The sequence below is a fragment of the Pipistrellus hanaki genome, assembly GCF_964339955.1.
Source record: "Pipistrellus hanaki genome assembly, chromosome: 1".
In the NCBI taxonomy this organism is placed as follows: Eukaryota; Metazoa; Chordata; class Mammalia; order Chiroptera; family Vespertilionidae; genus Pipistrellus; species Pipistrellus hanaki.
Window position 1 is genome coordinate 61,477,775 of NC_140503.1, and position 23,241 is coordinate 61,501,015.

The 23,241-nt window shown below is 45.8% G+C and overlaps 1 protein-coding gene across 3 annotated transcripts in view; it reads right to left on the bottom strand.

Annotated features, from left to right (window-relative positions):
- MAPKBP1 (mitogen-activated protein kinase binding protein 1) overlaps window positions 1-23,241 on the bottom strand; it is a 61,804-nt gene that overhangs the window by 12,987 nt on the left and 25,576 nt on the right. For 2 of the 3 annotated variants that reach the window (XM_084904456.1, XM_084904454.1), the window contains exons 3-9: window positions 13,762-13,853; window positions 2,998-3,060; window positions 2,754-2,811; window positions 1,858-2,028; window positions 1,370-1,507; window positions 967-1,167; window positions 277-437 (exon numbers count right to left, since the gene is read on the bottom strand). In XM_084904456.1, coding sequence (XP_084760582.1) covers window positions 277-437; window positions 967-1,167; window positions 1,370-1,507; window positions 1,858-2,028; window positions 2,754-2,811; window positions 2,998-3,060; window positions 13,762-13,853 — 884 coding nt within the window. The remainder of the gene's footprint in view (window positions 1-276; window positions 438-966; window positions 1,168-1,369; window positions 1,508-1,857; window positions 2,029-2,753; window positions 2,812-2,997; window positions 3,061-13,761; window positions 13,854-23,241) is intronic. The other variant, XM_084904455.1, reaches the window with a different exon arrangement.

Below are 23,241 nucleotides of genomic sequence, written 5' to 3' on the forward strand. Positions count from 1 at the left end.
GAATTGCCCCCACTTTCTGACAGCATCTAACAGAGCAAAATTTCAATCCCTGCACCTTTCTAAAATCACCTCACATAATATCTCAAATCTTACAATACCCCTACACTTAAAATAGCCCCCATTTCTCCCTAGTTGCAACAAGTACCAATACAGCCAAATTTGTTTGTCTACAGAGGTATTCTGGTTATCCTAGGGGCACTGATACTCTTCACCTGTTCCCTAAAGGCAGAGCACAGCATGAGGCTGTGAACGGATGCAGGGGCCCACACAGCTCACCTGGCCTCAGTGACACTGGCAATGTCTGTCCCCAAGGCATGGGGCCGGGGCAGGGTGCTGAGAAAGTGCAGGTTAGAGGGGTTGAAGAGGCGCACGGTACCATCAGCACAGCCACAGAAGATGTAGTCTTGGCTCACAGAGATGCAGTAGGCCACGGTGGTCTGCAGGCAGAGGGGCTCGGGTCAGTAGAGGCCACCTGCCAACCCCTCCTTCACAATCCCCTCCAAGGGGAGAGACCAGCCAAGGCAGCGGCCCAGCTGCTCTGGCCTGAGCCCATCAACTGTTAACCAGAGATGCCCCTCCCTCCAGCAGCAGGTGGCCAGAGGGCCCACAGTCATGAGCCTTTTGGGGGATGGGAGTCAGGGACCCTCCTAAGGTATTAGAGATTTTGGCAAAGAAAACAAAGCAGGAAAAGCCCAGCAAAGAGAAAGAAATAGCACAAGAAGGACAGGAGAGTCTAGGGATCACTTACTGTGAAGCTGTCTGTGTTCTGAGCACAAGAGGAAAGCAGGGGAAAGACAGACAGAAAGAGAGCAGAGAGGAGGCAGTTATACAGATCTCCTTGGGCTGAAACTGGGCCGAGCTTCTCTCTCCTGGGGTCCCCTCCTGCATGCACAGGGGCTCAGCCCCTGGTATAAGCCACAGGTATCAATTCTTACCTGAGCCATTACATGCACAGCCCCAACCAACTGAGCCACGGGTACTCACTCTCAGCTCCACCCACTTATCCAGAAGCCTCCGGTCACTGAACTCGCACAGCAGTCCTGAGGATGTGATGCAGAAGGTACTGTCTGCTTTCTTCCCTCGGCCACAGGCCACGTCAGTGAACAGGTTGTTCCGCAGCTCCCCCAGCAGCCCTGAGCGACCCAGCAGGGGCACAGTGGCATTGACCTGTGGAGACATCACTGTTGCCCACCCATCCACCCCCAGATCCCGCCCCCAGAAACTAGGCCCCCTTGCTCTTTGAGACTACCCCGCGGTCCTGAGAGCATGTGGCTCCTCCAGAACTTCCGTGCAGCTGCTGAGCAAACAGCAAAGGGCCCAAATGAGCAGGCCCTGACCCTGCTGGCTATTTCCAGCCTCAGCATCTCACCTTTGAGGTCTTACTGTCATCAAGGTACCAGAATTTGATGTGTCGGTTCCCTGCAGTGACAAAGTAGCTGCAATCTTCAGAGAAGGACACGGCTGTCACCCGACTGGACACCTTATTGGAGGCCACCACAATGTTTTTCTGGAGGGAAAGCCAAAGGGAGAATCAAGATTCTGACTCTGAGCTTTGAAAAAAAAGACCTTTCTTTTCATGATTTATTGGTCTGAAAAAAAGGAGGGTAGAGATGAAGAATCCCTTTTCAGAGGAGTTGAAGAGATTAATTTCCTACGTAAGTCCTAAAAGGCATGAAGCTAACCCCTTTCTACCAACATGCTTGGCTATAGTTGCTATTTTCTGATTCAGATCATTTTCTAGAATGAGATGAGATTAGCAGAGTAGAGTGAAGGGACTCAGGTCAGTATCTTCCTGGATCCCCAACTGGCCCTTGAACCCTCATGAGGCTGCCAGCCCAGCCCACCCAGCCCACTCACCTTCCAGGCCCAGACGTTGACGATCATGTCGTGTTGGTAGCCCACGGAGACAATGTACTTGGCGCTAGGGGAAAAGGCCACGCAAGCCACACCATACTTATGCTCTTGCAGCTCTGCCACCTGGCTACGCTCAGCCACGTCCCAAACCCGCACTGCTGGCATGTGCCCACTCTGCAGGGAGGAAGAACTGGAAGTGAGGGCCAGAAGCATAGAGACCCCACTAACCTTTCAAAGTGGGGGCCCTCGCCTCCTCAGCTACTGGATACAATCTCTCTAATGACTTTCTGCCAAGAGTCAAGAGCAGAGTGCTATACAGGGCAAAGGTAGAGAGGAAACAACAATGTCTCAGGACAACAGTAAGTATCAGGGAGAAAATGGCCCCCGATTATGTTAAATATCTCCGGGTGAGGGTCTACATCTTTTTTTTGTTCAAAGCTCCTTCAGTGATTCAATGGGCAGCCAGGGTTGAGAACTACTACTATTCATGCCTATTTCCGCCCCACTAGCAGAAAGAGGTAGTCCTCATGTGCCCAGCAGGGGCCGCTGGGGATAAGGAATATTTTAAGGCAGTGGTTTTGAAAGTGCTTCCCAAACCAGCAGGATCAGCATGTGGGAACTTGTTAGAAATACAAATTTTGGAGCCTCATACAAATCTTACAGAATCAAAAACTGGGGTTAGGCCTACCACTGTGCACTTTAACAAGCCCCCCCAGGTGATTCGGATCCACTCTGAAGCTTAAGAACCACTGTTTTAAGGTGTAGCAAACACCAGCATTTGGCTTCTGTTTTGGAAGCCAAAGATGCAGCAGCCCTAACTAGGCCTAGAATTGTAGCTCTCAGCTGAGGGCAGACCACCCGCCCTCTTCAGGGAACTGTAGCCCCTTCTCCTCACTCACCTCTCCAGTGACCAAGTACTTGCCATCAGGGGAGAAGGCAAGAGCAGTGATGGTTTTCCTGCAAGAGATGAGGCAGGCTCAGAGGGCCACTGGCAGCCTGGCCTAAGCCTTGCTCCCTCACAGTTCCCTCAAAAGGCAAGGCCGGTAGCCATCAATGGCACATGTGGCATTCCCCTCTTTGGCCTTGGGGCCCAAACAGGTCCACAGGAAGAGAGATTGCTCTCTGAGGGCCCAGACCACTTACCTGGAACTGTTGAGGATGTGGTGCTGTTTGTGTTTCCGGGGGTTGAACAGCACGACCACACACCTGGGGAGATGAGTGAGACAACAGACTTAGCACCAAACCCCAGCTCCCCAAGGCGCTCCCGGGCCACCTGGGGTTCCAGTCCCAGCAGAGAGGCTCCGCTTGCCACTAAGGGTAAGGGGCTGCTTTCTTCTGCAACCTGTTCTTGCTTCCTCTCCTTGCCCACAGGGTCTATCTCTGCAGCCCCATGAGGGTGAAAGGGGTCCCTAAACACCAGCGCCATCTCTGGCCATACTCAGAAAGGGCAGCTGGGACACAGACCTTCCCACAGTCCTCACACACAGCCCAGGAAGGGGTACAGGAAGTAGGAGTACATGATTTGGGCAATACAAGCCATGGTGTATAGCTGGTTCACAGACTTGGATACACACGTGTCAAGCATTTGTGCGCCAAAGAGAGGTGAGGCCTCCCACATGTACACCTACATGTGTACTGTGCAGGACTGTGCCCACTCCACTCCCCTCCACACACACAACACACAACATATCAGACGAGGAAGGGAGTGGGAGGCCAAAATTGTAAAAAGGAATAAAGAGGACAACTCATTATCACACCCGTGGGAACAACAATGCAGATGTTGAAGTGAGGGCAGAACTTGGCAAAGACATCCAAAGTTCCCCCTGTGCCCAGCTTTTTGAGGTCCTCTCAAGAGAACAGACCTCAAAAGCACCGACGTGGGCCCTGGCCAGTGTGGCTCAGTGTTCAGAGTGACAGCCGTGCACCAAAGGATCTCGGTTTAATTCCCAGTCTAGGGCACGTACCTGGGTTACAGGTTCCCAGCCCTGTGTGTGTGTGTGTGTGTGTGTGTGTGTGTGTATGTATGTGCACTCGAGCTAAAGGTGAAGGGATTAAGAAGTACAGATTGGTTTTTACAGAATAGTCATAGGGATATAAAGTACAGCATAAGGAATCTAGTAAATAATATTGTAATAACTATGTATGGTGTGAAATGGGTATATGATGTTTACATCTGAATGTACATCTGAAACTAATATAACAAGGTCTGTCTACTATAATTGAAAAAAAAATAGAAGGAAATGCTAAATGTTTGTTAAAGGTTGATGAAAATAAAGATGTAATTCTTTTTTCTCAAAAAACAAACAAACAAAAAAAAAAACATGAAAAATAGCCCTGGCTGGGGGGCTCAGTTGATTGGAGCATCATCCCATACACCAAAGGGTTGCAGGTTTGATTACAAGTCAGGGCACATACCAAGGTTGTGGGTTTGATCCCCAGTTGGGGTGTGTACAGGAGCCAACCAATTGATGCTTCTCACATCAATGTTTCTCTCTCTCAAAAACAATTTTTTAAAAAGCCATATTCTCGGGTGAGGATAAAAATAAATAAATAAATAAATAAATAAATAAATAAATAAATAGAACTTCTCCCGACATGGCATTCTGAAAGGGAAGCAGGAGACTGCAAGTTGGTATAAAAAGAAAAGGGAGAGCCCTAGCTGGTTTGGCTCAGTGGACAGTGTGTTGGCCTGCAGACTGAAGGGTCCTGGATTCGATTCCAGTCAAGGGCACATGCCGGGCTACAGGCTCAACCCTCAGTGGGGGGCATGCAGGAGACAGCCAACCAATGGTTTTCTCTCATCATTGAAGTTTTTCCCTCTCCCTTCCTCTCTGAATCAATAAAAATTACATTTAAAAAGAAAAAGGGAGCCAAGACCGGTTTGGCTCAATGGATAGAGCGTCGGCTTGGGGACTGAAGGGTCCCGGGTTCGATTCCAGTCAAGGGCATGTACCTTGGTTGCGGGCATATCCCCAGTAGGGGGTGTGCAAGAGGCAGCTGATCGATGTTCTCTCTCATCGATGTTTCTAACTCTCCATCTCTCTCCCTTCCTCTCTGTACAAAATCAATAAAATATATTTAAAAAAAGAAAGAAAAAAAAAAGAAAAAGGGAAAGGAGGAAAGGAGAACAAGGAAAGGTTAGGAGATGGGGAGAGAAGGTTGAGGGGTGTGGTTATGGGAAGCTGTGTTTCTCTCTCTCCTCTTCCTTCTCCCCTCTCCCTCTCTCTCTTCCTGCCACTTTCTCTAAAACAAGCAAAAAAATCAATGGAAAAAATATCCCTGGGTGAGGATTAACAACAACAAAACACTGTGTGCGTGTCTTCTCAGTCTTCTTTAACCTCTGAGCAAGCTCCTCAGTCTGCCAGGGAGAGAGGGTGGGGCTCAGTTTGCATGATATTTGGCCCTTGGCCTCCTAGTCCTTAGACCCAACCCAGCACAGCAAGAGTCATCTTCACAGGCCCTGGCAGCAGTGCTGGCTGAAATCCTCAACACGACGAGGGCTGGGCTGGCCCAACCAGCTGAGTCCCGTAATTCAGAACCCCAGGGTGCAGGTGCGGGAAGACTGCTCACTCCCACAGAGAGACAGTAAGGCCTCAGTCCCTCAGGCCTCAGCCGGGAGTCACATGGAGCACCAGTACCAGGTGCTGGGCTCTCTGCCCAGGAACTTCTCTGAATCAGAAAAAGCCAACCCTCAACAACCCCCTCCCGTGGACAGGTCCAGGCCTGCTGCCATAACAAAGAGCCCAGCATTCCCACACGATCTGCCTCCGACCACTCTCCGTCCTCCAGAAGGCAGAAACAAATAAATCCTGAGACAAGCAATGAATACAGGGAGCAAGACACAGAAGGTTCGAACAGAGATCCTGTGCTTTATAATTTGTTTCAGAACAAGTAAAATCAGGTGACTCTCACACACCAAAGGTCCTTCAAGCCTTGCTTAAATGTCACTCTCTAGCCCTATTTAACATGACTACTTCACAGCCCCCGTAGTCCCTATTCCTTCTCAAAGCTCATTGCTTATACTTTTTCCATAACACACATCAATACTCTACACAGTTAACTTCATCAGTAGATTGCCAGCTCTGCGAAGGTGGTATTTATCTGTTTTATTTACTGTTACACCCACAGGGCCTAGAGGATAGGCACTCAATAAATATTTCTGAATGAGTGAATAAATATTTATGCTTCTAGTAGCTACCAACTCTCAGAGCCCCAACTGCCAAGGAGCCTCCTAAGCAGCAGACCTGTGCACTAGGGACCTAAGGATGGTCCATGATTCTCCCCATCTCAGGCTTTTAGGACACGCTGATGTTTGAGGGCAATGTGATGATGGAAACAAGAAAACTGTGGTCAGAAAGACCTGTCTGCTAGCATACTGTGTGATCTTAGGCATATTCCTTAACTTCTCTGGACCTCAATTTCCTCATCTGTAAAACAGAAATAATATCTACCTCAAAGAATTGTTGGGAGACTGAAGATGATCATGTGCGAAGTAACCCGCATGGTGCTCCTAGCCATGAAGATACTCTGGTGCCCAAGTACAAGACAGGGCTATCCAGGGAGTCAGCAGGTACCCCAACTGTAGCTTCCCATTTGGACTTGCTGCATACCAGTGACTCATTAGACCCTCATCAAGATGTGCAATTACAAACTGTCCCTCCAGATTCACCCCCCAAAGGGGAAATCTTATAGCTTTAATTATTCCCAGAGATAATGAGTCTAGGATGTTTCCTAGTGCACCCTTGGTGTGGTCCTCTTTAGATACCTGGACTCCAAAGCTTTCCAAATAAGTAACCCTCTTGGGCCAGGCCGGGAGACCCACTGCATCTGTTTCTGAACTTTATGACCCCACCCCCACACCACCACCACCATGAGAAAAGGCTTAGTAATGTTAATGTAAAAACATTCAAGCCTGTAAAAAAAATTTGGTGAGTTTATTTGAGCCAAACTGTCGACAATTGCCAGGAAGCAAAATCTCAACCGATTGGGATAATGCTCCTGAGAACAGTGGTTTTTCACCTTGTTTTATAGATTACATTCAAAGTAAGAGACATAAATAGGTTCCCTGAAATCCATTGGTGATAGATTAGGGAGGCAGGAGAAAGCAAAGCTTGGGGGTAGGGGGAACCTCTGGGACTGGATAAAAAGAAAAATGATAGACACAAACTTCTTTTACTTGGTTGGGTACAGGGTAGTTAACAGTCATCAATTAGCATAACAATAACAATGAAGGCATTTGTGCTCTCCATCCAGACACCCAGGCACATTTGGTTTGCCCCAGGGGTCCAGGGTCTGGAAGAAGGGAAGTTACAAGTTACTCTGACATTTCACAGATATGCTATTTTAGATGCAAAAAGACAATAGGCTCAGTTAAGGTAAAGATTGACCATGGAGAAGATACCAGCCTAGGACATGATTACCCATCATAGCTTAGCATGTGGCCCTTTTATCCACAGTAATAACCCAGTAAATAACATGGCCACCAGTATAGAGCTACCATTACGCCTCTTTCTGTGGACTCTAAACATATTTTCTTCCAGAACAAGAGGTGAATCTCTGTGAGCTTCAAGACTTACAAGCCAAGTCAAAGTGGCAGTGTCTGAGCTTCCTTCTCTCAGTCATTATGGTCTAAACACCATGCTACCTAGCTCCTCAAACAAGTGAATGTATTCCTCCTTTCCTTGGGACCTTTGCACTTGAGGTTTCCTCCACTTGGAACACTTCGGTGTCGAACTTCACATGTTGATTCTTCCATCACCCAGTTTTATTTTCTTGGGACATTCATCACTCTCTAATATTATCTTGCTCATTTATTTGTCTACTAGAGGCCCGGTGCACAAATTTGTGCATGGGTGGGGTCTCTTGGCCTGGTTGGGACCGTCTTGCCTAGCCCTGATCAGGGCCAGCTGGCAGGGGGTTGGGGGGCGGTGAAGGGATGGCGGGAAGTTGGCTGTGGGAGCGCACTGACCACCAAGGGGCAGCTCTTGCATTGAGCATCTGCCCCCCTGGTGGTCAGTGTACATCATAGCGACTGGTCGGTTGTAATGGTCACTTAGGCTTTTATATATACTGTGTTTCCCCGAAAATAAGACATCCTCCGAAAATAAGACCTACTTACAGGTTTCCTTCTGAGTGAAATATAAGGCATCCCCCAAAAAATAAGGCCCCCCTAGGCTAAACATGAGAGATTTGGTCCACTGATTCTGAAAGAAATGGAGTCACAAGAAATTCAGGAAATTCAGGAATTGGATTGTTATGATGTTCCAGAAGATGATGACATGATTGTCACTGAATAAATGAGTAAATTCTTGATACTCTAGGACTCACAGTTTGTCTGGTTTGTGTTGACAACTACCGTACTACCGTACCATATACAGGTAATAAATTTCCTTTATTTTCATTTAACAATAAATGTGTACCGTATTCTTCTTCATGGAAAAATAAGACATCCCCTGAAAATAAGACCCAGCGCATCTTTGGGAGCAAAAATTAATATAAGACAGTGTCTTATTTTTGGGGAACAGGGTAGACTAGTGGCTTGGTGCAGAAATTTGTATATGGGGCCGGGGGAAATCCCTCAGCCCAGCCTGCATCCTCTCCAGGGGATGTTCAACTGCCAGTTTAGGCCCAATTCCACAGGGATGGGGCCTGAACCAGCAATTGGACATCCTTCTCACAATCCGGGACCATTGGCTCCTAACTGCTCACATGCCTGCCAGCCTGATCACCCCCTAACCCCTCCCCTGCCTGCCTGATTGCCCTCAACTGCCATCCCCTGCTGGCCTGATCACCCCCAAGGCTTTTATTAGTATAGATATGCTCATGTTTGCTTGCTCTCTTGAACCTAAACCCCACAAAGACCCTGTATACCTTATTCACATGATTCCCATCCCTCAGGGTACCAAGTCAGGCATCCTTTTCTCTCAGTCTCTCCGTGGCCCCTACATAGGGCGTGCCACAGAGAATAAGAAGGTAGTTCTATGCTCCTTCAGCTCAGATGTCACTAGGACACAATTTAGAAGGAAATTTTATGCCTTCACACCCGCTCTAGTGCTCTGAAGGTGGGGATCTCAACATAAATTCTGGCATGGACTAACTAAAGGAAGGACCTTCTCCAGAGAGCCGAGTTTCCTCTCCTCCTAGCTAGGACGGGGTCAGTCACCTTTCCAGGATACTTTCCACCCCAGTAGCTCCTCAGCTCATAGCATTCACCCAGGCCAGGCCCTGGCACTGGGGACAAGAGAAACACTTTCTCAGAACTTGATGGGGGAAGGGCACACAACAAGCATAGAACCACAGTTGTTTAATGATTATTTACAAACTTATAAACTATTGATAATATCTACTCCGGCAGTTAGTAGGGGAGGTTACAGCAGAATTTACAGGATGATCTGCTGCTCTCTCCATACTGCCGGTATTATTGGAATAAATGCTCATATATGGTTCAATCTTGTCTCAGTTTAATTTGGCTCAAGTAGTGCCAGGCAGCCTGGACCCGTTTTGTGCCCGGTTTAAAACTAACTGGCTCCACAGTAGCAATACTGGGCTCTAAAGCCCCTGAACCTTCTACCGAACCAGCTAGGGAAGGGGCCCAATTATAGGTGTTCCACTAAACTAATCATTCAAAGGGGCTGTCTGGGACCAGCCTGGCTCCTAGGGCAGGGGGGCTTACAGTGTGACAGGTGAGGGGCAGCCTTCCTGTGGGGAAGACAACATGAAAAGAACTCTGGAGAAGAGATGCTGGAGCCACTAAAACTGACGGGTCTCTGCCCAGAGACTTCAGCCCACCTCTGCCTGACACACATCCTCCTGTACTTCACCCTCCCTGAGCGGTTTCATTTCCTTCCAGAAAACTTTGTTTTCGTTTGATATTTGCCTCTAGGCCTCTGGGAGAAATTTCTGAGCTTCGTTTTCTCTTCTTCGTGTGTGTGTGTGTGTGTGTGTGTGTGTGTGTGTGTGTGTGTTTCTCTTCTTGTTTCTAGGATACCTGAGCTGTTCCTAGAACAACAAGCTCAGTAGGAACAAGAGAGTGGGGGTGGGGTAAGGGTGTTAGGATCACCAGATAGAAGAGAAGAAAGGGAGGGAGGAAAAGAAGCTGCCTAGTAGCCCCCAGATACCCCAGAGGCACATCAGGGAGCCCCAGCAAAACTAAACAACCAAAAAGGGGCCACTTGCAAAGAGAATATTTAAAGTTTTAGGAAATAAAAAGGTCAGGGAGTAGATTGGGGCACTGCTCAAGGCTGGCCCAAGACAAGCACACTGAGGAAATCTACCAGAGGTCACGGCAGGGATCTTCCAAACAACACCTGGGAGGATAAGGACTGGCAGGCACAGGAGCCAGGCTGGGGCCTGCCTGAAACAGAAGCACACACCCTTAAAGGCGCCAGGCCCGGGTGTATGTGGATGAGGGGGAGCAGGGCTCCACAACTCCAAGGCAGAGCACAGGCTCACATGCAATGAGCAAAGGCGCAGGCCTTCCTAGCCAGCGGCCCACCTCCAACAAGAAGGAACCTAGCTTTCCCAGGCAGAGGCAGGCACGAGTGGAATTCCCCTGAGGCAGGCTGCACAGGGTATCCAACAACAGAAGTCATTTATCAACTTGCTTCTAGAGGGCGAGAAGGAAGCCAGTTCGGCCTCTGCAGGGTACAAAGCCAGTGCAGCTCCCATAGCATCCCCACCAGATAGCAAGCGCCAGAGGGTCACTCAGGAGAGACACTGACCAGAACCCAGGGGCAGAGGTCTCCCTGCAGAGACTGTGCATTTCTCATTCAAATGGTAAGTAGACAGCTTAGGAGGAAAGCAGCTTTAAAAATGAGCAGGAAGTGTGGTCTTCCCCCGTTTTAAAAGAGCTGCACTAACCAGTGTGGCTCAGCTGTTTGGAGCCTAGTCCCGTACACCAAAAGGTTGCAGGCTCCATCCCCAGTCAGGGCACATACGTGAGGCAACCAATTGATGTTTCTCTCTCCTCTCCCCCCCCCCCCCCGCCCCTCTCTCTCTCCCCCCTCTCTAATAAGCATGGTCTCAAGTGAGGATTTAAAAAAAGTAAGAGGTCTGCAGTCAAGACTACTTGAGTTGGAATCCCAATACAGACACTAGCTGTGTGTCCTTGATCGAACTGCTTAAGCTCTTTGAAACTTAGTTTCTAAAATATAGGACGATAACAGTACCAAGCTCACAGGGCTGCTCTGAGCAATAAATAAATAGCTCCTGTAAAAGCTTAACAAAGTGCCTGGCACAGAATAAGTTCTTGATAAGGTAGCTTTCTTGACAGAATAATAAAACTATGAAAATCATATCTGGTACAAAACCTACACTGTGCAACTCACACTATGTAACTCATACTGGAGAAGTTGGCATTCCCAATCTGAGGGTGGGGCAAGAGAGGGAGGGCAATGGCCCAGGAGCAAAGAACAGAGGCTGACAGAACCAGAAGCAGGAGGGGCCCCAAGCCTCCAAAAGAAACACTTTTGCAAAAGCCTAAAGAAATGATGGCTAAGGGCTTCTCGCCTGCAGCAGCAGAGGAGTGAAAAGGCAGCAGGGAAAGAACAGTCCCAGAATCCTGCTTTTCTTCCAGGCACTGTAGACAAAAAGGGGCCACGGGCTAACATGACTAGCTCAGGGGAGGCTTGCATGGCAGCCTTGTGAACTCATAGACCTAAAGTAACCACAAAGGATTATTTGAAATTAAAATCTTTTATTAAAAAGGTTATAGTAGGTAGTTATGTCCTAGGCCAGTATCTTTCCAAAGATCAATTTTCCATCTTTACTAAGACTACTGTCTGTCTAATTGCAACTAAGATAACTTACCTATGGAATGCCAGGGTAACTTGTAACTTCCCTTTTTCCAGACCCCTCAGGGCACAACAAATGATACCAGGGTCCAGACCACAGATTGCCCCAATGTTATTGTTATTATGTTAATTGTTGAATGTTAACTATCCTGTACCCACCTATGCAAAAGAAGCATGAGTCTATCATTTTTCTTTTTACCCAATCCCAGAGGTTTCCCCGATTTGCTTCCAGGGGAAAGCAATCTATCACCAAAGTGGTTCTGGTTCAGATTGCCCTCCTATGGCCTCTGAATTTGGTTGGAAAGACATGCCCTCCCTAATCTAACACCAACGGATTTCATGTAACCCATTTACATCTCCTCCTTTGATTATAATGTCTAAAAATAGGTGAAAAACTACCATTCTCTGGAGCATTATCTCAATATGTTGAGATTCTGCTTCCTGGCAATTGGCAACAGTTTGGCTCAAATAAACTCACAAAAATTCTTTATAGGCTTGAATGGTTTTTACTTTAACAGCGCTGACATCTCTCAAAGTGACTAGAGTAGACAAATGTTCAGAGCAGCATTTTTCATAAGAGCCAAAAAGCAGAAACAATGGTTAAATGCTCATCAACTGATGAAGAGATAAAATGTGGTACTTTATCTTTAATGCAAGGCTATTTGGCCATAGAAAGGAATGAAGTTCTGATGCCTCTTACAACATGTATGGACCATGAAAAAAGTCTCAAAAGGCCAGGTATTGCCGAAACCGGTTCGGCTCAATGGATAGAGCGTCGGCTTGGGGACTGAAAGGTCCCAGGTTCGATTCCGGTCAAGGGCATGTACCTTGGTTGCGGGCATATCCCCAGTAGGGGGTATGCAAGAGGCAGCTGATCGATGATTCTCTCTCATCGATGTTTCTAACTCTCTATCCCTCTCTCTTCCTCTCTGTACAAAATTAATAAAATATATTTTTTTTTAAAAAAAGGCCAGGTATGATATGATTCCATTTATATGAAATATTCAGAATAGGAAAATCTATATAGATAGAAATAGATTAGTTGTTGCTGAAGACTAGAGATCTTAGGGGGAAATGGAGAGTGACTGCTAAAGAATATGGGGTTTCTTTTTAGGGTGATGACTGTGTTCTAGAATTGATTGTGATGATAGCTGCAAAATCTGAGGATATACTAAAAGCCAATGAATTGTGTCTTTTAATTTTTTTTAAATATGCTTTCATGATTTTTGTTTAGAGAAAGAGGGAGAAAGAGATAGAAACATTGATGGCCTCAAGTGACGATTTACAAAAAAGTAAGAGCTCTGCAGTCAAGACTACTTGAGTTGGAATCCCAATACAGACACTAGCTGTGTGGCCTTGAGCGAACTGCTTTGAGAGAGAAGCATCGATTGGCTGCTTCCTGTACGCCTCCTACTGAGGACTGAGTATGCAACCAGGAATTGAATCAGTGATCACTTGGTTCATGGACGATACTCAACCATTTGAGCCACACCAGCCAGGCTGAGTTGCGAATTTTAAATAGGTGAATTGTAAGGTATATATATTATATCTCGACAAAGCTGTTTTTTGTTTGTTTGTTTGTTTTTGTTTGTTTTTTTAAATAATTCTTCATTGTTTTTTTTGTTTTTTTTTTAAATATATTTTATTGATTTTTTTACAGAGAGGAAGAGAGAGAGAGAGCTAGAAACGTCGATGAGAGAGAAACATCGACCAGCTGCCTCCTGCACACCCCCTACCGGGGATGTGCCCGCAACCAAGGTACATGCCCTTGACCGGAATCGAACCTGGGACCCTTCAGTCCGCAGACCGACGCTCTACCGCTGAGCCAAACCGGTTTCGGCGACAAAGCTGTTTTTAAAAATTACTGCAAGGTAAGTATTAAAGATGGTTTTTGGAGCTGTGTATAATATAAAATTTCAATCTATATGTATGGGTGGGAATGGATAGCCAAAAAGCTAGAGCCTTTACCTGGCGCTGTAACTCCTTTACAAAAATGGCACCAAAACATTAACCTGGATGTATCTCCCAGAAGATACCAGGAAACTCCTGTCCATTCCGACTAGTTTAGCATGGCCATGAACTCCCCATGCAATAAGCCCTCTTCCAAGGTACTTACCCAGCTGGGTAGGCAACTAAACCAGACCGGGGGTCACAGGCAAGTCCTCTGCCTCCAGACACTGTTATTCCAAGCACCTTTTCCAAGGTCACCTGTTAGAGCAAGACAGAAGTGGCATGTTATGGACAAAGTGGGGTTGGAAAGGAGGTATTAAAGGTACTCGGGACCATCCTGTAGTACTACGTTTCTAATGCCCCTGTCTTCAGGAGAATGGGCTACTGACTCTGCCAGGTTCCCAGGCCCCCTGATCATGTAGGGAAAAGCCAGTGTGCATCACTTCCTTTTAACAGGGCTCAATCTGCTGGTACCACGGAATGAAAATGAAGGGGTTAAAGCTCTGTTCGCGCCACAGCGGAAAAAGCACTCCCCTAATCCATAAAGGCTCCGTTTACAAGATAAAACCTTAGGTCCCCAGATTGGCTCTTGGGTGGATGGTACTCAGGAGAGGTCACTGATCTTCATGACTTGGCAGGCATGAAAGAAAGGCCTCTCTGATCCACCAAGAGCCAGAAAAATGTTAGGTATCAATTAGATGACTAATTATATCCCTGATCTTTGCATTTTATCACGTTCTTCTCTTTATCACAGGACTCCACCCCCACCCAAATGTCTGCCAGTTCATACAGACTATGAGCTCAGGAGGCAGAAACATGGCTTAATTCTGTGTTTTGCAAAGCACAGATGCTTGGAGTACTCTAATTATTATCATTAAGCCACAACTCCCACAGAGATGAAAGGGAAACATGTGTCAAGTGCTCAGAGATTCTGAGAGGACGTGGCCACACAAGATATTCGCCATCACCCTCATCGTCACTATTGTTATCCCACATGTCTGCAGTCCCCATAGCGCACACAGAGCTAACCTCAAATAGTTTACTGGTCTTTCTGCCAGGTGATGCCATGTGAAATTCAGATCGCCCTGTAAGCCTCTTGCTTGTCACTGAAGCTTGCCCCTTGCTACAGAATGTCTTGCTTGTCACTCCAGTCCGGTCTCCTCTAGTGTTGTCTGGACTCCCTGCACTGGCGTTGCCTCGGGGGAATGGGTTTCTGATTTGAATGGTCAAGTAAACAAGCTAGACTGAACTCTGCTAAGAGAGTCTCAGAGGCCCTAGGAGGGCAATCTGAACCAGAACCATTGGTGTTTATATCTGTGGCAAGGTGATCTACTCCTAGTCCAGGCCAGTTTCTGGTCAGGGGAAGCCCAGAACTAATTAGGATAGTTTTAGGGTCACTGCTTTTCTCTTACTGTCTCATTGGAGAAATCAAACTACTCCTTGAGGGACTGTTTAAATCCTCATCTCGAAGGACCATTTTAGTTTAAATTAGGTTGGAAAGACATGCCCTGTGGCTGCCAAAAAACACATCTTGGGACATAATAGCTAAAACCTATTTCCCAGAAGGGTCCCCAAGAGCCTTCTGTGCTTGGAGATGTGGATGGATTCTCAGTCTACTCACGGAGAGGCAGTCTAGTTCTAGGGCACCACACTTGCCAATTGTCCTTGGGCCTGTCTGAGGCACCAAATCTAGTACACTAACTTTAGCCTACTCAACACATTTTTAAAAATTCGTTAATTGTTTGTCTATCAAGAAAAACTATTCCTTCCAGGCTGATATAGCTCACTGGTTGAGCATCAACCTATGAACCAGGAGGTCATGGTTCGATTCCTGGTCAGGGCACATGTCCAGATTGCAGGCTCAATCCCTAGTAAGGAGCATGCAGGAGGCGGCCAGTTGGTGATTTTCTCTTGCCATTGATCTTTCTATCTCCCTCTACCTTCCTCTCTGAAATCAATAAAAAAATCATAAATTTATATATATATCAGATGTAATTATGTATGAAAAACTATTACATGCTCAATATTCATGTTTCATAGTTTAGAACACGGGTCAGTAACACACTTCCATGGAATTCAACCCAAAGAAATTCTTTACATTTGAAAATCACTTTGTACTCTGCAATATACCAGCTTTGTTCATCTCCTCAAAATCTTTCATGGAATCGTAATTTCAGTAGAAATCTCTATATGTCTTCTTTCTTGGTTCAGCCACAGCAAACATATACATTGATATCTCTGACAACAATATAAAATCAGACACTTGGCCAGAAGGCCACACATCTGAGGTTTTGTCAAAGCACTGGAAGGCATGGTAGTTATATTCTCCTTAATACCAACATCCTTTATGATGTAGAAAAGGACCTTCAATACAGTCTATTTTTTTTAAAGGGCAACACATTCTTGCCGAAGCCGGTTAGGCTCAGTGGTAGAGCATCGGTCTGCGGACTGAAAGGTCCCAGGTTCAATTCCGGTCAAGGGCATGTACATTGGTTGCGGGCACATCCCCGGAAGGGGGTGTGCAAGAGGCAGCTGGTCGATGTTTCTCTCTCATCTCTATCTCTCTCCCTTCCTCTCTGTAAAAAAATCAATAAAAAAATAAAAATCAATTTACTATAAAAAAAATAAAGGGCAACACATTCTTGATAGTGTATCTTAGTGTATGCCTTCTTCCATACTTACTCAGTCACCTTTCTGAAAGGGCTGAGCACAGGGCACTGGCAGAAAAGTACAAATAACCCGGGGAAATGTGGGGGACACTCCGTTCAGGGCACCACCCCCTACCCTGGCACTGTGCCTCTGGCTATCCCAGAGAGAGGCCTGCTCAGAAACATTCCTGCTGCACCCACTGCCTACTGCAGAGAGACAGAAGCCCGAGGCCACATTACCCACATAGATGGGAAAGGTCATAAAATCAAGTGCAGTTGAGCTAAAAGGCTGCCCAATCTTAATTTTTCAAGCTAATCTGATTTCAGACAAATATTTTGGATTCAAATTTGCATCAATTTCTCCATTTGCTTCAGCTTGGTCCCAAAGAACCAGATGAGTCTGTTGATTCTCAGCTTCCCTTCCCTCAGACAGGAATATGGGTAGTAATCCAATTCCATAGAGAATTGATTTTGAAACTAGCGTGGACCTTTCATTAGCAATTTAAAGCGAGAAGGAGCCATGAATTACACAGAGCCTAAAGACACTTAGTATTTATCAAAGGTTTTTGACCGTGACCCACAATAAGAAACACATCTTACATCATGACCCAGTACTAGTGTATACGACACATGTATGTGTGTGCATGTGCTAAAACTGAAATAAAAATTTCACAAGACAATACTTATTGCATGCAGAACTGTATGTAGTAAGTAATGTAACATTCTATTTTCTATGGTATTCTATTTCATTAAAAAATAATTCTGGCCTTAATCAGTTTGGCTCAGTGGATAGAGAGTCAGCCTATGGACCAAAGGGTCCTGGCTTCGATTCCAGTCAGGGACATGTACCTTGGTTGCAGGCTCCTCCACGGTCCGAGCCCTGGTCAGGACTCGTGCAGGAGGCAACCAATTGGTGTGTTTCTCTCACATCAATATTTCTCTCTGTCTTTCCCTCTCTCTTCCACTCTCCCCAAAAATCAATGAAAAAATATCCTTGTGTGAGGATTAACAACAACAAAAAATACTAATAAATTAAATAATAATAATAATTCTAGTTGTGGCCCACTTTATTGACTTCATGGCCTACAAAATGGCTGGAAGCTACAGTGTGAGAAGCCCTCCTGCAGACCATCTTTTCAGCGGGGCCTGGGTTTCACACCTGTGTGTTCCCCAGTCACTTTCCTCCTAGGATTTTCAGCAGTGTACAGACATCTGGGCCAGGATACCCCACGGCAGCAGTTTGCCTAGGCTCAAAACTGGCTATTTTCAAAGGATTTGTTGGTTTTGGCTTTTTCTGGCTTTCTGAGCAACTAGCTATCCAAGGGAGGGGGGGGGGGGAGGTTGGAGAGGGCAATTTCCTTTGGCTCAGTGGAGGAGGAAGACGAGGGGAAAAACATTCAGGGGCATCAGCTGGTTTTTATTTTATGTTCTAACTCAAACCAGCTTCCTGTTTGCAGGGAGGTTCTGGGCTGAGCTCCACTTTCAAAGGATCTGAGAGTTCAGAGCTCCTGAAAGCTCCACATTTAGGCTTATTTTGCAAGGCTCCAGGCTCCAGCACGATGGACTTTATAAACCGACTCTCTCCCTCTGATAACCTTCTCCATATCCTCTCTTTTTAAAAACATAGTACGATATCCATCTACCCTAGAAAATGGAGACAACCTGGACCCTCCCTGCAAACACACCACAGGCTGAAGGCACAAGTTCCAGCAGCGGTATGCTGAAGCTGGCTTGCACGGGCTCGTGAGCACTGACCATGCACGTCTTTTCCCACCTCCACTTTCAGTGACACACGCTGGTGGACTGAAATCACCCCCGTGGGGTGCTTACACCATAGAAATCAGCGAACATTGCATACCAGGGTCCTTTTCCCCCTCGGAGCCTGTCAACATTTACCACCACACCACTGAGTCCAAGTAACTGTTCTCTCTCACTTGGCCTGTGGTTGGAATTCCCATGTGTTCTCTCTGCTTCAGGCCTTCCCCCTACCGTCTTTTTCCACAGGGCAAGCCACAATGATGTTTTTAAAATATACATGAGGTCATGTCATTACTCTGCACAAAACCTTCCAATAGCTTCTATCTTTAAGTTCAAATCCAAATCCAAGGCCCTAAATCATCTGGCCTCCGGCTACCTCTCTGACCTCATTTCCTACTCTCCCTCTCGCTGACTCCATCCACCTCAACCACCCTGACTGCCTTAAGCACCTCAAGCAGAGTCTAGCCTCAAGTCCTTTGCATATGCTATTCCTTGGATCCTGTAATCTCAGCTATTCACAGAGCTGGTTCACTCAGGTCTTTGCTCAAAGGTCTCCTTCCCAGAGAAGGCTTCCCAGACTAGCTTTTCTGCTATCATTCTAAGCCCAACTTATCCTGCTATATTTTATTATATTTTATACTTTATTTTATATATTACTAGAGACCCAATGCACGAAAATTCATGCAAGAATGGACCTTCCTTTCCCTGGCTGCTGGCACCACCTTTGCTCCACCCAGACTGCCTTTCCGCCTTCCCACACTGCCCAGAAGCCCAGAGCGGCTGGGCAGTGTGGAACACCTGTGTCCTGCCCCTGGCCACTTGGCACCTGTGTATGCAAATTAACCTATCTTTGTTGGGCTAACTTGCATACTAACTCCTGATTGGCTGGTGGGCATTGTGAAGGTATGGTCAATTTGCATCCTTCTCTTTTATTAGTCGATTTTTTTATTTTACTCATCTGAGAATATGTATTTTTTAAATATATTTTCATTGATTTTTAGAGAGGAAGGAGGGATAAAGATAGAAACATCAATGATAAGAGAGAGTCATTGATTGGCTGCCTCTTGCATGCCCCACACTGGGGATTCAGCTTGCAACTCAGGCATGTGCCTTGACCTGGTATCAAACTGTAACCTCCTGGTTCATAGGTTGATGCTCAATCACTGAGCCATGCCAGCTGGGCTGAGGATATATTGTTTTAGAGAGAGGGTAAGAGAGGGAGAAGGGGGTTGAGATAGAGAGAAACATTGATTGGTTGCTCCCACACATGCCCCCGACCATAGCTGGATATTATGTCTGCAACCATGGTACATGCCTGGACCAGACATCAAACCCATGATCTTGCATCTGCGGGTCAGAGCTCTAACCACTAAGCAACAGGCCAAGGCTATCCTGCTTTATTTTTTTTCTTCTTTTTAAATATATTTTATTGAGTTTTTACAGAGAGAAAGAGAGAGGGATAGAGAATAAGAAACATTGATGAGAGAGATGGGGATATGCCCGCAACCAAGATACATGCCCTTGACCAGAATCGAACCTGGGACCTTTGAGTCTGCAGGCCGATGCTCATCCACTGAGCCAAACCGGTTTCAGCTTTATTTTTCTTCATAGCACTTAGCAGTGACCTGACACTGATTATATCTCTGTCAACATACTTATTGTCTGTCTTCTCCATCAGAATACGAGCTCCCTGAAGGCAAGGCGCTATCCCTCACTGGTATATCCTTAGCACATCCTATATAATAAAACCCTAACATGCAAATCGACCGAACAGTGGAATGACTGGTTGCTATGAACTGACCACCAGGGGCAGACACTCAATGTAGGAGCTGCTCCCTGGTGGTCAGGGTGCTCCCACAGCGGGAGCACCGCTCAGGCAGAAGCTGGGCTCATGGCTGGCAAGTGCAGCAGCACTGGAGGGAGCCTCTGCGGCAGCGCTAAGGAGCAGCGAGCTGAGCAGCAGGGAGCAGTGAGCAGGCAGGCAGTAAGGAGCAAGGGGTCCCAGACTACAAGAGAGCACAGGCCAGGCTGAGGGACCTCCCCACCCCCAGAGCATGAATTTCATGCACCGGGCCTCTAGTAATTTATATAGTGCCAGGCATACATTGGGTACTTGATAAATACTTGATGAATAAATGAAAACATAGCAGAGACTTCAAAAACAGTGAAATATCAGACATGAGAAGTCCAGGAAAACTGGTATTTCAAGCCAGTAAAGATGCTCTCCAAAAAGTATCTAAAACTGCTTGTGACACAAAGACCATGTCCAGATGAAACAAGCACATGGGGATCTTAGATTTTGTTTCTTTCCCTGGCCTGTGTGGCTCAGTAGTTAGAGCATTGGCCCACACACTGATGGATCAGGGTTAAATTACCAGTCAAGGGCACATACCTGGGTTGTAGGTTCAATTCCTCGCTCTACTTGGGGCATGTGCAGGAGGCAACCAATCTATGTGTTGACACTATGATGTTTTCCTCTCTCTCTCTCTCCCTCTCTCTCTCTCTCTCTCTCTCTCTCTCTCTCTCTCTCCCCCCCCCCTTCTCCCTCTCACTAAATGGCCCCTGGCCTGGCATTAGTAGCAGCCAGCTTTGGTTCACAGCTTGGCCTTTCCTGGGCAACTCCAAGCCCAACACAGTAGGAGCCATCTGCAGATCACTTTGTAGCTCATGCTGAGTGACCCTGAGCAGAACACAGGCAGCTGCTGACTTTATCAACCTCCTGGGAGGCCCCAGAACCAGCCCATCCAGTGGACAGCTTCAGACCACATCAAAGCACCACCCAACCACCTCCACAAGCAACACACTCAAGGGGGGAACTCAGCAGGCACTAGAGGCTCAGGTCAAGAACTGGAGGGACAGCTTTCTGTCCTGAAGTCAGTACTGCTCTGTGCCATGGGACCCTACACAACTGATCCTCCACAGTTGTTGGTGGTCAATGATTGTAGCCAGTTCTTTCAGCTGATAAGCCTGAGAGTAAATCCCTCTCATTGGCATGCCAAGAGCAGTCAAGAGGAGGGTATACACAGCCAATACAGATGTACATCTCCAGTGCCCAGCTTGGGTGATTGGGGAGACTTTGCCACTGGATCCTACAAAGCACCTACTACATAAGACCATGCTGCCAAGCCCAGGAGATGTAGCAGCTCTATCTAACACACAGAAACAAACATAGCCGAAACCGGTTTGGCTCAGTGGATAGAGTGTCAGCCTGCAGACTGAAAGGTCCCAGGTTCGATTCTGGTCAAGGGCATGTACCTGGGTTGCGGGCACATCCCCAGTAGGGGGCGTGCAAGAGGCAGCTGATCGATGACTCTCTCTCATTGATGTTTCTAACATACTTATTAAAAAAAAAAAAAAGAAAGAAAAAAGAAAAGAAAAGAAACAAACACAGCAGGCTGCCAAAATGCAGAGGTAAAGAAACATGCCCTAAATGAAAGACTAGAACAAAACTCTAGAAAAAGAACTAAACAAAATGGAGCCAAGCAATCTATTAGATGTAGAGTTCAAAACACTGGTTATAAGTATGCTCAATGAACTTAGTGAGAACCTCAACAGCATAAGAATCATAAGAAATGAAGAAAACTGAAATGAAGAATAATTAATACGGAATCAACAGTAGAGTAGATGAAGTTGAGAATCAAAACAGCAATTTGGAATATAAGGAAGCAAAGATCACTTAATCAAAATAGCAAAAAGAAAAAAAAATCCAAAGAATCCAAAGAAATGAGGAGTGTGTAAGGAATCTCTGGGACTACTTTAAACATATCAACATTCGTGTCATGGGGCTGCCAGAAGGAGAAAAGAGAGAGCAAGAAATTGAAAACCTATTTGAAAAAAGACAGAAAACTATCCTATCTTGATTAATGTTCATATGAACAATAAAATACATATCTATCAACAAATCTAAAAAAACAAAATAAACGAATGAGCTGAACAGAAACAGACTCATAGGTACAGAGAACATTATGATGGTTGCCAAATAGGAGGGGGATTGAAAGGATGGGTGCAAAAGGTAAAGGAACTAAGAAGTAGAAATTGGTAGTCAAGGGGATATAAAATACAGCATAGGGAAGATAGTCAATAATATATACTGTATATGGTGTGAAATGGGTATGAAATATAGTGGGATGATCATTTAGTAAATTAGATATTGTCTAATCACTGGGGTATACACCTAAAACTAATATAATATTGTACATCAATTATAATTGAAAAAGTAAAAATGATTTAAAAAATAAATCCAATAAAATTCTACTGTCACTAAAAAAAGGGAAAGAAAATAGCTGAATTAAAAATCTGGGATAAGACCCAAGTTCTGACAGAAACTTCAGCTCTAAACCCTCACTGCTCACATGCCAATGAAACACAGCCAGAAGATACACCAGAGCCGAGGTGACTTGGGATACAACTGCTATAGGCAGCTAGCAGGGCAATGTATCTAAAGATCTAAAAACATCGCTTCATGTATAAATGAAAACTCAGAGTTAAGAAGAGAGCATTCACTTTGTATTCTATAGTGATCTCCTCCACATCCAAAACACAGCCTAAAAGCAGGAAGAATAATCAAGTTGTGACCCAGCCTCTGCTGTGGCAGGTGATGACTGCTGAAATAGAGGAAAGCCTACACCAGCCTGAAAGGTGGTGTCATTTTCCCCTGGAAGCAAGGCTGCAGGAGTACAGAATTACTACAGATATACTGTGAAGGAGGGCTTGAATACCCACCATTCCCAGCATGCACTAGGCAGGGCAGTATTTTATCCTCTTGAGAGGAAAAAGGAAAACAAAATCTTTCCTCACTATAATCAGATAAAGGGATAACTTCATAATAGCCTATTCCCAAGAGAGAGAAAAAAATCAAGCCAACTGTTTAAGTGCTCTCTGGCTCTCATTAAAGGAGATGGAAAAAACAGGTGGCTCAGAGGCGACAGACAGATAGGGCTACTCATTCACACTAGAGGGAACGGTATTTTCCAACATGTAGATGACAACCTATTAATGGGACTTGAAATTGATTTAGTGAGTAATGAATAAATAGAATAAAAATAAATCTCATGGCATGTTGTAAGGGTAAGTATGGAAACTTTGGTTTTGGGGGAAAGGGGTGTGTGTCTGTGTTTGTGTGTGTATTGGGTCACAATATATAATAAATTTTTCTTTTTTCTTTTTTTGCCAATCCTCACTCGAGGATATTTTTTCCATTGACCTTTATTTTTAGAGAGAGTGGAAGAAAGGCGGGAGAG